The sequence below is a fragment of the Hemicordylus capensis genome, chromosome 4 (assembly GCF_027244095.1).
Source record: "Hemicordylus capensis ecotype Gifberg chromosome 4, rHemCap1.1.pri, whole genome shotgun sequence".
Taxonomy (NCBI): Eukaryota; Metazoa; Chordata; class Lepidosauria; order Squamata; family Cordylidae; genus Hemicordylus; species Hemicordylus capensis.
In genome coordinates this window covers 50,548,488-50,564,089 of record NC_069660.1, presented here as the reverse complement: position 1 = coordinate 50,564,089, position 15,602 = coordinate 50,548,488, and the positions used below count along the sequence as shown (strand labels likewise).

The 15,602-nt window shown below is 43.0% G+C and overlaps 1 protein-coding gene across 2 annotated transcripts in view; it reads left to right on the top strand.

Moving 5' to 3' along the window:
• Nucleotides 1–15,602, top strand: part of IPO9 (importin 9) — a 66,862-nt gene that overhangs the window by 30,341 nt on the left and 20,919 nt on the right. For both annotated transcript variants that reach the window (XM_053246495.1, XM_053246496.1), the window contains exons 10-15: nucleotides 3,833–3,984; nucleotides 4,482–4,580; nucleotides 12,243–12,349; nucleotides 14,034–14,173; nucleotides 14,982–15,141; nucleotides 15,334–15,560. In XM_053246495.1, coding sequence (XP_053102470.1) covers nucleotides 3,833–3,984; nucleotides 4,482–4,580; nucleotides 12,243–12,349; nucleotides 14,034–14,173; nucleotides 14,982–15,141; nucleotides 15,334–15,560 — 885 coding nt within the window. The remainder of the gene's footprint in view (nucleotides 1–3,832; nucleotides 3,985–4,481; nucleotides 4,581–12,242; nucleotides 12,350–14,033; nucleotides 14,174–14,981; nucleotides 15,142–15,333; nucleotides 15,561–15,602) is intronic.

Below are 15,602 nucleotides of genomic sequence, written 5' to 3'. Positions count from 1 at the left end.
GTGCCAGTATTAGTAAACTCAGCAAGTCAGCATGTGATATGTCATCTACCTCGACCTCTAAATGCCTTGGAAATTGATACAGGGTTCAAGAACATTGCACATTTCTTTTCAAACATCATGTGCCTAATTCCTTAGTAGTAGATTGTGCAATGAGAAATAGAACCGGGGGCAGAGGGGAATACCCCACCCCTATTGAAATGGAGAGCAGAAAATTAGACTCTGTGGGTTGGAAGGTTTACTCCTCCTCTTCACTATCCATTAAAAGAGCCAATTACATGGCTTGCATGGCCAAATACCATTACTCGATTTAGAAGAATTTCAAAGAAGACATCAATCTAAATTTAAGGAAGCCTTTTCGAAATCTGCTGATATTACTTGCCAACATCTGGATACTGCTAAGCACCTCACAGAGACAGAATCCCCCACCTTATTAAGTGTGATCCCTCTATGCAGAAATACCTGACTCATCACTTCCTCTCTCCAAATGAATATGAGAGACAAAATAGGGAACCTCCCCTTTGATGGGGAAGGCTTATTCAGTTCTCAGATGGACAAATGGAGAAGATGAAGAAATCAAAATTTACAGCAAAAACCTTTACATAGTCTTCCACTTCACAGTCCCATTCCCAGAGGTACAAGAAATACAACAAGCCAAAATTTCAGTTCAACAAACTGGATCATAGGGACTATGGAAAGTCCTTCCATTACGGCCAAACACGGTCCTATATGCAGAAGCAAACAGCAGAAATCTGGACCAGTCCAAACAAAGCCTTTTACCACTTTGGTCTTTTCCCTACCTTTTGGGACTGCTACCACCATCGGACTCGCCCTTTTAACTACAGCTTGGCTCCAAGGGACACCATCTGGAATCTGCCCGAAAGGAAGGAGCAGAACCACTGCAAAGCAGTGCCTCCTACCCCAGACCTCTTCAGGCACTCCACAAGGATACTATGGTCGATAGTAATGAAAGCAGTTGAGAGTTCCAAAAGGACCAACAGAGTCACACTCCCTCTGTCAACTCCTAATTGGAGATTGTCCATCAGACTGACCAAGGTAGTCTCCTCCCCATAGTCCCCCTGAAAGCCAGTTTAAAATGGGCCTAAATCAGGCCTGCTCAATTTAGACCCCCCAGCTGTGTTTGAACTACAACTCCCATAATCCCTAGCCACAGTGGCCAATAGCCAGGATTATGGGAATTGTAGGACAACAGCTTCAGGAGGGCCAAAGTTGAGCAGCCCTGGTCTAGATAATCAGTTTCCTCCAAGGTTGCCTGCAGCTGGGAGGCCACTACCCTCTCAGTTACCATGTGCAGCCATGGAAGGTTGGAAACAGGCCTATATTGCTTAAATCTGAGAGATCCAATGCAAGCTTCTTCAAAAGAGGTCTAATGATTGCCTCCCCAAGGCAAGGAGGCATCCTGCTTTCCCTCAGAGAAGTACTTATAATATCTTCCAGGCCCTCTACAACAACCCCTCTGCCAGATAGTAGAAGCCATATTAGACAAGGGTCAAGAGCAGTATTCCCTTTAAGGCATGTGCATGTGTGTACAATCACACATTTTTAATGTCCACTCAGTTAATTTTAGGTCCCACTCAAGTTGAATTGGGAAGGTTCCACCCTGAATTCATGTGTGTGCACACTACCTTAGAGAGCATCTTCTTCGGTCTGATCCCCACCACACGCAAAGATCATCTGAGGAGGTCCGGCTCCAGTTGCCACCAGCTCGTCTGGTGGCTCTCCAGAGGCGGGCCTTCTCTGTAGCCGTTCCTAGATTGTGGAATGCGCTCCCTGCAGAAATCCGTAACTTGAATTCTTTATTGGCATTTAGGAGAGCCCTAAAGACCTGCCTGTTCGTCCTGGCCTTCCAGGGTTTTTAAATTGTTTTAAAGGGTTTTCAATGTATCGGGTTTTTATAAGGTTTTGAATTGTTTTGTTCTTAGTTGTTTTATTGTATTTTAAAATTTTTATTCCTGATCATTGATTGATTTCAACTGTTTTATGATACTTGTGAACCGCCCTGAGCTATTCTGTAAGGGCGGTCTAAAAATCGAACAAACAAACAAATAATAAATACTGCCACCCAGAACAAATCTAATTCCGCACACAGATGAGAAAAATTAGAGAGAACACTGGCCAAGAGAACAGGTGGTAGGCCTCACTGTTCTAAGCAGCTTGTCCACATCCTCAAGAGTCACAAACTGAAACTGATCCAGCCTAACCACATGAGGAGTTGCTGGACACCTCATCAGAAACGGCAGTAATTGTGGGATCTGAGTCTAAGTTGGCCCGAATAAGAGATATTATATCTACAAAGAACTCATTAAAAATGTCACTAAAAATGTAATTGATGGTTAAAAATTCTGATTCAAGGAAGGAGCCCTCTCTCAACCCTGTACAACTCCCCTGGACGCAAGCTTGTGGGTGCAATACAGGCAGAAAAGAATTGTTTCTTTGCTGCACATATTGCCTGATCATAGATAAAGGTTTGCCAATTATGCCAGGGCCAAAGGTTTTAATCCATTACAAGCCTCTATATGATCAGTCCTCCTATATCGTACCTCTCTGAAACACTCAGGCCTTTCCATTAAAAACAGTCATGAAACAGAGGATAATGGACACCAGGATGACCTAGGCAGGGTTCCACCCTTCCTGTCCTCGGAAAGGCTCAGATCCTCTGCCTCCCCCACCTTATACCTGTCACAGCTAGAAATCCCAAGCCACAGAAGGGCTTATACCTTTGCCCATTGTCATGCCCTTCCCTCTGCTGTATTGGAAGGCAAATACAGAAAGATCCCAATGGCAGAGAGACTTTGTCCCTGTGGCACTGGGGAGGTAGAAACCACAGAACATGTACTCCTCTTTTGCCCCTTTTACAGAGACATGCAGGCCGAGCTTATATTTTTGCTACTTCGCAAGTAACCTGGCCGTCCAAACCATGTCTATACCTGGTTGCTCCTTTCGGATGAAGACCCAGCCTTCATGTATATAACACTGCCACGTTCTGTGTGGCAGTGTGTACGATCTGCCAGCTCATGACTGCCAGGCCATTCCCTTGCATCAGCTCTGCATAATTTTAAACTGCTGACTATTTTATCTTTTTTTAAATTGTTCCTATTTAGATGCCTTATTTTATATACCCTGTTTTAACCACCACTTTTTGCATTTTATATATTTCACATTTTATGTTCATAATTTTTTTTTTAATTCAGCTGTTCAGTAATCTCATAGCTACCCTCTTTTCGAAGGGTAGCGGCTATTATACTATTATAATATAGCTTTATACTATTACAGTAATACTTTTAAAGTGATATAGTTTTATGGTTTCATAATTGGTTTTTATTATTTTGAATCATGCTCTGCTGTTCTCTCTTATGCTGGTCTTGGACCATAATAAAGATGATTGATTGAGTTTGGCATGTGAAGGGCCTTCCGCGGGGGCTACTGTGGCTACAAAACCCATGTTGTGAATGATAGCAAATCACCAAAACATCACCTGTTACAGATAAGCAACCTATTTCCCCCTTCACCCATTTTAATAGATTTTCTTACATACAATACCTATAACGTTTGTCATCTTAAATGTGATTGTTAATATATCAGTGAAATATATTTTTGCTTTTGACTAATGTTTTGCAAAAATTGAAATCTCCCCCCCTTCATTTGGGGGACTCCTGTTTTCTTGCGTGAACCTACAGCCTCAGATTTCGCTAGCCTGAATAAGATAATACAACTCTGACTTGATAAACTGAAGTAACTCTAATAAAACTGTAATGTTTCTTTGTACTATTTTCTGTAGTATGAGAACATCTGTTGAACTTCTTTTCATATTTAGGTGAAGTTTTGGGTTTTGAAAACCTGGTGTTCAGCATTTTTGAGTTTGTTCATGCTCTGTTGGAAAATCATAAATTTAAAAGCACAGTGAAGAAAGCTTTGCCAGAGTTAATATATTACATCATTCTCTATATGCAGATCACCGAGGAACAGGTAAACATACTTTCCATACACTATTATGTAGGAAATGTTTTCAAATCCTCATCTCAAATGCTTTAAAAGTAGGCAGAAATCTACTCTAGAGGATATTGGATCTATAATGATGTATTAAACTTACTGCTTTTATAAGTCTCTGATAAATTAAAAGCCCTGGTAGGAGAGCTTCTATCATATGACAAGTTCTGTGCATAGTAGTATATTCCTCTAATTTCCTTTCTAAACTAAATTCACACCAACTTTCCAAGTGCTTTAGAGCTTCGTTTAGGGATTATATGGAGATGCATGTTGACTGGAAAAATATTGGGGAAACTCCAGATGTCTGTATACTCTGTGTATTGCAACATTTTTCTCTGTTGCACTGGGAAAAATAAAATTTAAACATTTCGTGCATTTGGCAGTTTAGTTACCATATATAGTCCAGAATGGGCAAAGACATGCTTTTATACATTTCTGAATTATTGTGACTTTATTACTTTTCTCTCTCTCACCAGATAAAAGTCTGGACTGGAAACCCTCAACAATTTGTTGAAGATGAAGATGATGATACATTTTCCTACACAGTTAGAATAGCTGCACAGGACTTATTGCTGGTGAGAAAGAGATACAGTTTTTGACGAACCTAAATCATAATGGCAAACAGGGTTTGTATTTCACATGTAACTTCTTTGGGTTATGCAGTTTGCAGTTATTATAAACAATATATGTTGTACTTAGAACTTCAGTATCTGTGAACCTTTAAAAAACTGCACTTCATATTATCTTATTTAAGTCCACTCTGGTCCAGAGCTTTATATGTACTTCTGATAGCAAGAAATGTACAGAAGTTAAATGAAGGGGAATCAAAAGAAGCTGAAAGACATCAACCCTCCAATTTTACATTTAAAAGATAAGGGATTGGGTATGGGTGGGCAACAGTGCTATAAGTTTTGACTTGACATAGAAAAATTATGGCCGCATTCGCATGTAACGTGAAACCAGAGGTTGCCAAATTTGCAGCTCATTTTTCTAATCGTGAATCACATTGCAGATGTTCGTTCAACCACAGTCCGGCAACCTCCGTTTTCAGGACAGGGGAGCCCATGGCTCTTCCTGGTCTGTCTCAGCCATATCTCAACAAGCTCCATAGAGCTCACGTTGTCAGACCATGGGCAAGGCGTCACCATGTCTCGAGGGCAGCAGCCATTGGCCACAATCTTCAGTGGGAGTGTACTGAGCGCAATCGTGCTATTTTGGAATGGTCTGCCTGATTTCAGCAGGGAAAGGGCATTTAAATCCCTTTAAATGCCACACCGTTCAAGCCCTGCTTCTGACAGCAATTGCACTGCCACCCTTGTAAGAGCCCCGAAACAAAACTCTCGCACATGCACAATTTCTAGTGGGTGGGTGGATCTTGGGGGGGCACTCTTTTCCTATTACTCAGGAAAAGGAAGGGAACATGATGACTTCCTTGGAGGAATCATGTATATGAGGGAGGGCAAAGGATCCTGGGGTCTGACCCTCTGTGACCAAGGATGCTCTTGCAATGGCTCACCCCAGCAAAACAGTCCATAGAGACCAAACCACATTCCTGCCCCCATGGCGGCTTGCCGCCAGGGGACTAAAACTCTTATGAGAGGGCCAGTCTACTGGGGAGGACCTTAGGCTCACCAACCTTTGGTCTTCTGTTGGACTGTGTGCTCATGAGCTAAGCTAACAACAACAAAGGTAAGGCCCTGCTTGCAGGGGTACTCTATTCTCTCTGGTTAATGATATAGCTTTTGCACAGCGACCCCTTGCATGCACCCAAAGGAGATTTTGATACTCCATGTGTCTGGCCATAGCCAGGTAGGCAGACTTGGGAAACACTGAGACCGGGGGACAGATCTTTACTATCATTCAAATTTCCTGGGTTTGGACTGGCATTGCACTGTAAGCAGAAATGCTGCTGCAGAGAATCATGGAAGTGGGGAGCCCTGATTTCCAACAACCCCAGGAGAGTTGGGGGTTGCTGTTCCAGGCAAAAATAAAGATGAATATGTTCAAATGGGTGGATGGCTGGCAGAAGGCACATTTTGACAGCTTCTTTGCAGCAGTTGCCAAGACAGGGAGAATTGTCGGGGTACCCGTCCCTGTACCTGGCTTGTATAGAGCAACCTGGCCGGGTGGCATCTGCCGCCCGGCCTTCATGCATGTCTTCATGGCCTGACACTCTCGTGAGAGAGCGGTCTTTTGGAGAAGGGGATGTCTTTGCACATTATTAGTGATTCAGTTCAACACCCCATCCCCACGGACAGTTCTTCTTGTGAGTTGTGAAGCGGTATCCCCATGGCCTTACACTCTCATGAGTGAGGATGCTCAGGAACAGCACCCGTCCTCATCATCATAGATAAGGAATCACTCCTTTCACTGGGGCAAAGAGGTTTACATAGAAAAATAAATAATTCATATGGTTCCCTGTCCCCAAAGAGCTCACAGTCTAAAAGTGTTAGGAACATAGGAAACTGCCTTTATACATAGAAACGTAGGAAGTCAGACCATTGGTCCATCTAGCCCAGAATTGTCTACACTGAATGGCAGCGGTTTTTCCAAGTTTACAGACAGGAGTCTCCATCAACCCCTTCTTGGAGATGCCAGGGAGGGAACTTGGAACTTTTTGCATGCCAGCATGCAGATGCTCTTCCCAGAGCAGCCCTATCCCCTAAGGGGAATATCTTACAGTGCTCATACATGTAGTCTCCCGTTCCAATGCAATGCCAACTCTGCTTTGCAAAGGGGACAATTCATGCTTGCTACCACAAGCTTGCTATCATTACAGTGCTCCAATGAGGTTGCCCTACTTATGTTGCCACCTTGAGTGCATGTGCTTGTGAACATAGATCTTTATCACTTCATTTTTTGAGAGCAAAGCACGTAGTGCCCGTCTTGCCATCCCATTCCCTTTCTCTTCTAATTTCCAGGAGAGGCTAGCAAGGGACAGAGTGAGAATAGGGCATGCCCCTGTGTGACTTTGCTTCTTGACAGGCTGATAAGCTTTGGATGGGATATGGCGGTGTCCCTGTTGCTGGGCAACTGCTTTGGTGGGTCAGAGACGGGGGCGGGGCAAGTGCTTGGAGAGGCAAGCAACAAGAAGTGCTGCAGGCATGGAGTGGATGCGATTCTAGCTGGATCTCCGCCTCCCTCTCTATGATTATGGTTCCAGAAACTGAATGAAACCATGGTTATTGCAGCATCCGCATTAAGATGTAACACAGCCGACGAAAAAGCTCAGGAGCTGGATCATGATCCGTTGCACTCAAAAGAGTGGGTTCTGTGCCTGTGCGGGATCATTCAGGCAGAATTGACTAGCCCCGCCCCCTGCACATGGTGCTCTTCCTTTAGTTTGGGTGGGCTAGCGTTTTCTCAGTTCCTTTCTGACCACCATTGTGTCGGCACCTTGGATAGTGAGCTCCTTGGACAGGAACAGTGTTTTCTGGAAACAAACAATAGAATTTCACTAGTTTTACTAATCCTTTGACTTGGACTGAACCAGATTATTCTCTCTCTTGACGTTTTAAATGTTACTCTTAATGGAAATGGAGGGCTTCACGCGGTTAAACTTGGAACGGACTCTTTACTTTGACTACATGAGTATTCCTTTTATTTGCCCTAATTACTATGGATAAGAAAAATAGATGTAAACATCTCCACTGCAATGCCAAACTTGCTTCAGCGGACAATCACAAACTTTGTTGTCTTTGGGAGAGGAGCACAAAACCTCTGCTTGTAAGATCTGTCTTACTTTCTCTCACCTGACTAGAAAAAATAGGACCTCTGTCTGCAGGCTGCACTTTATGACAACGTGCTGTGCCCCAGCACACTGATGCCAAGATCTCTGGGTGATGCTCACGTGCCCTCGACATTCAGCACAACATCGAGATTGACATCAGACTAGATGTTGAAGTCGTTGTCAGGGCCTTCCACTGTGCAGTCTAAAACCTCAACAAAAACTGCCTCAACATCCACCAGTGCATTTAAGACGCCCTCTGATTTAACCTGTCATAAGTGGTATAAGTCTCGACATTGAGAGTCTGATGTCAGAGGGGATGCCCCTCCCAAGAAACATCAGGACTGGAGAAGTGTGCCAAAACTGGACGCGTAGAGCTTCCCGCCACTTCGAGGTCCACGCCTTCCCCGACAATTCCTCAGTCAGTCCTAGCGACTCCTTGATCTCGTCCACTGACTCCGGAGGTTACAGAGCTTAGCTCTTCCGTATGCACGACTTGGCAGCCTGCTTCAACATTGACAGCAACACCGAAGTTGGTACCAGTCACGATATTGATCGTCTGTCACTGTGAGCGCTCCTTGTCGCCCACTATGACACTGATGCAATCTCCGTCCCCAGCCACTCTCTGGGCACAGTACCTACATCTTTCCCTGTCTCCTTTGATTTCACCACTGAGGATGATGGCCAGGTGATGCCCAGAGCCTCTTGAATATGCTGGATTCCACAGAAAGCGCGTTGTTTGTGTCGACCTTCTATGGGTTCCTAAGCCACTGTCTCGACGCTGAGGAGGAAGGAACAGTGTTCTTGCTAACAAAAACTCCAGGAACTTCATCTTCTCGAGCTTCATGAGTCTCTCCACTCATTCTACACCATCTCCTTTCCAGCCCTTCAAATCAATGCAGACCCCCAGCCCACACACATGTAAAGCTCCTATATATGGAATGCTGCCGCACAGGGACTAGTGAGTAGAGTGGGGCGGGGAGATGTTTTGCAGGTACACCTGCACTCCCCAGGATTTCTATCAGATTACCAGTATATACTCTGGAAAGCACGGTGCCAATTGTCAACGTCGATGGTGCCTATAGCTACCCAAGTGACACCTCGACCGGAATTACCAGATTTGGCCACTGCTGTTCTCTCAGTGTCGACCCAGGTCACTACATTACCTATGCCGGTTACTATTGGGGTCTCGATGTCTACCCAGGTTACGCCTCCAAGACTAGATGACACTTCTGTACCGAAGAGCCCTATTCAACTTGCTTCTATGTCCACACAGATTGTGGAAGTACCAAAGCCTTGTCCTCTAAAGAGCCAGCTCATCCACACGGTGGTTCTTGACATAACTTTGTCTACCACTCAAACGATCCCTAAGAAGAAAGGTACCGCTCCTTCGGGACCACATACTAATCTGGACCATATATTAAAAAGGAGGAGAGCTGGTCTTGTGGTAGCAAGCATGACTTGTCCCATTACCTAAGCAGGGTCTACCCTGATTACATATGAATGAGAGACTACATGTGTGAGCACTGTAAGATAATATCCTTAGGGGATGGAGCCACTCTGGGTAGAGCATCTAGGTTCCAAGTTCCCTCTCTGGCATTTCCAAGATAGGGGTGAGAAAGATTCCTGCCTGCAACCTTGGAAAATCCACTGCCAGTCTGTGTAGACAATACTGAGGTAGATGGACCAATGGTCTACTCTGTATATGGCAGCTTCCTGTGTTCCTAATCTTGACTGATGACTATGATTCCGATTCGTCGTCTACTACTATGGGTTCCTCTGAACACCCTGACAAACCCCCACTTAAAGCAGTGCCGAATGACAATGTGTCTCCTAATGAGGAGATACATTCCTGTCACCAACAGATCTCTGAGATGGCTTCCGTGCTTGGACTGGAGTTAAAAAAGCAAGTACAAGAGGTGGGGGATCCCATGTATACATTCTCGAACTCAGCAGCTACCACCCAACCTGTGCACCTCCCTTTGCTGCCTGTGATCTCCAGAGCTACAAAATTAGCATGAGAAACCCTGCAAATCTCTGCTCCCAACTCCCAAGTGCTTGGACAATTTGTATAGAATCCAAGAGGAGGAAAATGATTTTCTATTAAAACATCCACCTGCCAACTCTGTCGTGGATTGCGCTTCATCTTCAAAAACTGGCAGGAGACATACCACACCAGGGATAAGGAGGAGCAAAAGTTGGACGTTCTGGGCCAAAAGATTTACTCTACCTTCTGCCTGGCAGTACAGATTGCTAATTACACTACCTGTTTTGCTAAATATGCTCATATCCTTGGATGAGCTTTTTCAAGAGCAGGCCAACCTTTCCCCGGAGGAATTTCTAGCCATATTCAAAAATATCCACTTGGTTACCTACCTTCTTCTGGAATCCCACAACAGCTCTGGAACGTTCCCTACATTCTTTGGATATGAGGTGTGCACTCTTATTCTGCTTACAGTTGACCAAGCCCTATAGAAATTTAAAATGGTTTTAAATTTTTAATGTTTTAAATTATTTTAATTGTTTGTTTTTATTTAGTTTTTATTTTAATTGTTTCATTTTTTATTTTGATGTAAACCACCCTGAGCCATTTTTGGAAGGGCAGTATAGAAATCAAATAAATAAATAAATATAGAAAGACAAAACACCTCTTTGTCAGCTATAAGGGCAAAGTGAAAAGTTACCAGATTTCTAGACAAAGGCTATCCCACTGGATTGTAGAACTCATTTTCCTAACCTACAAACACCAGAAAATGGAGCCCCCAAAGACCATATAGGCAGACTCTACCTGGGCTTACACTACCTCTGCTGCTGGCATTATGCTCAAGGATATCTGTACAGCAGCAACTTGGTCCTCTAAGCTACCTTTGTTAAACACTACGCCTTGGACCTTTGCTCTGCAGCTCTGGCCAATTTGGGGAGGGGTGTGCTGAAAAGGGTCCTACCTTAACATACTACACCCACCTCCAGACTGCAGCTTGTTAGTCACCCACTCTTATGACTGCAACGGAACACGATCCAGATAAACAGATTGCTCACCTGTAACTATTGATCTGGAAGTGATCCCTTGCAGTCATAAGACCTTCCTGCTGGCCCCCCTGCAGTATGCGAAGTGACAAAACGCATGCTTATAGACCATGGAGTGCTACTTACCTTGTTGAACTGTGGACTGGTTCCATACGATGGTTGAATCCAAATGTCCTTCAGGAACTGTGGAGAAAACGCTAGCCCAGCCAAACTAAGGAAGTGCACCTTGTGCAGGGGACGGGGCTAAGCACTTTGAGGAGCTAGTCAGTTCTGCCCGAATGGTCCCACGCAGGTACCGAACCTACTCTTATGACTGCAATGGATCACTTCCAGATCAATAGTTACAGGTGAGCAACCTGTGTTTACGGCAGCAAAACTCACTAAAAACCAAAGGTTCAAATTGGAGTTTGGCAAGGCAAACCTCAGGTCACATTTCCTGTGAAACCATGGCTGCCTGCATTTGGATGTTCATGATTTCAAATCTCTGCCCCATTTAACTGCGGTTTCACGTTACATGTGAATGCAGCCTATGTTTGGTTGCTGGAAACAGCCACTTAAAGTCTTTTGTTTTAGAAATATGAATTTTTATCTGGCATAAGGTTTTTGGAAACAAGTCTGTTTGCCAAAGGTTGAGGTTGAACTAGACATGTGGCTGTAGCCACCCAGTGTCTTTATGGTAACATCTAAAATTTGAATAGGATATGACTCTCTCTGTACACCATTTCTTCCTGTTTACTTGGTATGGCAGCTTGAGATACAACCCTTCCCCCCCAATAAATTCAAAATACAGCCAAGACTCTTATAGGTAGACTGCTGGTGCACTGTAGTAATTAAGAGTATAGGCCATTACCTGTGGAAGTTTTTGTTGCAGACAGCTCAATTCTTAAAAATGCAAGCTTTATCTTCATCTGCCAGAAATGTATGATGAATCTTAATGTTTTTTTTATAAGAACAAGCCGTTACAGTTGATGGTTTTTAATACTCTTCAGTATAACATTGGACAGAGGCAATTTTCATAAACATATTGCTCATAATTGTTTTGCTTCCTGTTTTCCTGCATGTTGCAGTAAATTAAGTGGGATGGGGGAAATGCTGAGTGTGATGTCATTGCATCTTGTGGGCAGATAAGGTTGTCAGCATCCATATGCCTTCTGTAATTAAGCCTGACTGTTTACTGGAAACATGGAATTTTCAGACAAGGAACAAGATTGCAGTGGTAAGAGAAGGTGCTGGCCATGTTCCCTGTTCTTTCCCCATCCATGGCATCATAGTGTTCATTCCCTTTGGGCATTTCACCTAAGCCTCAGAATAGCTAATCTGAAATTGAGAGAAGAGCAAGGGTACTTTTATTACCATTTCTGTCTTGGCCAGATTCTGTCATCTGAGACCATGTACTATTCAACTTCTAGTTTGGATTATCAGCAATGTGAAGTCCTCTTTTCTTTGTCTGAGAAATATCAGCTATTCTCATACTACTACTTAGGCTGTGGCAGCTGATTTCCAGAATGAGAGTGCAACAGCTTTGGCTGCGGCAGCTACAAGACATTTGCAGGAAGCTGAGCAAGCTAAAAATGGTGGTGCTGAGCACTGGTAAGAATGCAGTTTCTGCAATTGAGAATACTCTTTTAATGCATAATATGCCATCTCAGAACATTTAATGCACAATACAAGTAAATTGTAATTTTTTTGCATAGCTGAATAAATGGGTAAGAAATTAATTCAATGATAGCTCCACTTACTGGTATCTGCCAGTGATTTAAAAGAACTAGTGATTAACTTAATATATCCCAATTCATCAGCTCTGGAATAGACTCTTGTCTGCTTCCTAAATATAGGAGATCAAAATTGCCCATGGATTTGTGTTGCTAATATAGAGATTGACCTACATGTCCTCTGCAGAAGAGCATTGTGGTTGTGTATATTTCACTGGAGGATGTGCAGGTGAATGAGCCCTTTATAGTATGGTAATGTTAAAAGATCCCATCATAATATTGCCCATGTTTTAGTCACCTGCTCACTTCAACAGAAGTAGCCTTCATTCTACAAGAATGATTATACAGATTTTCTTACTAAGATGAGCCTGTAGAAGGAGTTCAGTAATAAAACTACTTCAACAAATTATCAACACAAAATACACCTATTTTATATTTAGGGTTGGTATACTGGTCAGTTGATCGATCAAATATATCAGTTGACCGCTTATTCTTTGATCATGTCAAACGTTCTTAGATACTTGTTGAAATCACAAACAGCTGACTGTCTTTCTGCTTACATCATGATGTTGGCTGATAGCAACTGCAGTACTGAGGGCCCTTTCCCCCCAGCCTTCCAGGAGTAAAGAATGCACTCATGCACACACATCTCATTTATGATATGATATGCCCTGCAGTTTCTACTTCCTCCCCTGCAAATTAAACCATATTGCCTAGCTTCTCTTACTTGCTATGTGCTGGAATTCCAAGTGTATATTTTGGAATAGGAAGAGAAAGTTTAGGATAGAGTTTAGGTGTGAAAAGTGTTTTGACTTGAGCCGGGATTAGACTTGAATCGGCCTGGTTCAACTGGTTCAAGCTTGAACTGGCCTGGCCCTCCAAAAAGGCACTGGGGAACCCTATGGGATTTTTAAAAGGGCAGGTGGGAGGTTATCTTACCCACAGCAGTGTGGCTCCTCAGGGGCGGCGGTGGGCTGGTGGTGGCTCCCCTAGGCCCTGCCTGTGCTCCTCCTCCTATCATCTCAGGCCAGCGGGAGCTCGGTTCAGTCCTCCATGCAGGCACGGAGGTCATTAGTTACTGTTTAATGGTTTTTAACAATGTTTTAAATTTTAAATTAATGTGTTAACCTTTTTATTTTATTTTGTTTGTATTATTGTAAACTGCCCAGAGACATAAGTTTTGGGCAGTATACAAATATGTCATATAAATAAATGTTTGGTCACTCTAATGGCCTGGCCTCCACGCTTGCATGGAGGCCCAAACTGTGCCCCTGCTGGCCTGAGCTGATGGGGGGAGCGCCGGCGGGAGCTAGAGGAACGGCTGGTGGCCCGTCATTGCCCCTGAGGAGCTGTGCCATCTCAGCTAATTGAAATGAAATGCCAGAAAAACAGCATAATGTAAAAGCTTCTCTCCCACTTTCATTTGAAGTATACCACAGCCCATGTTCAAAAATATTTGCCTTTCATGTGAATAATGGTGACAAAGCTTCTTTATCACCTTGCTAGCAGTAAATTAGTTTTCTAAAACACATTTCTCTAAAGAAAGTGTGTGTTTGTTGCAGGTGGAAGATACATGAAGCTTGCATGCTGGCTTTAGGTTCAGTCAAATCTCTTATGACAGACAGTGTGAAGAATGGCAGAATACACTTTGACATGCATGGATTCCTAACAAATGTTGTTCTTGCAGACCTCAACCTATCAGGTAGCTCGTCACTTGCTTTATTGATTGGTGCCTAGAAAATAAAGAGCAAAAATTCAAGAGCATGTATTTCAAAATTCAGGAGTATGAATTCAATGTATTTGCATGATAGATGCATGATAGAGGAATTAGTTCTTTAAGTCTTCACTTTGTTATGCACAAAAATTTATGGAAAATATTTTGTGGATGTTTTTGAGTGCAAGGGTGGGAGTGGCACTGGTTTCCACCTCCCCTTCATTATCCCCCACCCCAAGTTTCCTTGAATCTCCTCATGCCCTTCCAATAGAAACTGTTGCCACACCTTCAAAACTCATAACTCTGGAGCCATTGTATCTCTTTCCCCTTCTGCATCCATCAAGGGAAAATGGATCATATACATGTTTCCAAAGACCTTTACTTACTACCTTGCTGTCTTATGCCACCATGGCTTTCAACAGCACTCAGTAGTTGATTTTACCTTCCCTGGGGAGCTTTCTATACATAAAAATGCATACATAATTAGGCATCTTATTTGTTCATTGCATCCCAGTAGATAGCTTGGAAATATACTGCACCCAGCTTTATGATGGTACACACATTCATTCATTCATTCATTTATTGAATTTATAAACCACCTAGTATAAAAATCTCTAAGTGGTGTACAAAATTAAAACATACAATATAACACATTTAAAATTCATACAAAGATAAAAATTATAGATAAAAACACGTTAAAAACACATCATTTATTTTTACTTGAGAGAGGAATGTAATAACAATAGTACTAGCGCTTTCTTTCTCAATCTCTCTCTCTCTCTCTCTCTCTCGTCAGTGTCTCCTTTTCTGCTTGGTCGTGCTCTTTGGGCTGCTAGTCGCTTTACAGTTGCAATGTCACCAGAGCTCATCCAGCAGTTCCTACAAGCCACAGTCAGTGGTCTTCATGAAACCCAACCGCCTTCTGTGCGAATTTCTGCAGTAAGGGCTATTTGGGGGTAAGGAGATCAGAAAATGAGGTGTATTTCTGTTAGGTGTGGACTGATATGAGAAAATGTTTAATATTCAGGGCTTCTTGCTATGACAAAGATGATGTGGTACCTGTAATTATTAATATCATAATTATTTGTAAGCAAAATATTACACATTGTTACCATATTATTGACCTGTTGAAACTCTTGTTTTTCTAGGTACTGTGACCAACTGAAAATCTCTGAAAGCACACATGTCTTACAACCTTTCCTTCCCAGTATCCTTGATGGATTAATCCACTTAGCAGCTCAGTTTAGTTCAGAAGTTCTCAATCTTGTGATGGAAACACTTTGCATTGTCTGCACAGTAGCTCCAGCCTTTACAGCAAGTGTAGAGAACAAGATTTGTCCCTTCACCATTGCAATTTTTCTCAAATATAGTAATGGTATGTGCCCATGCAAGCTCTTGATGGCAGGATGACTCAGGT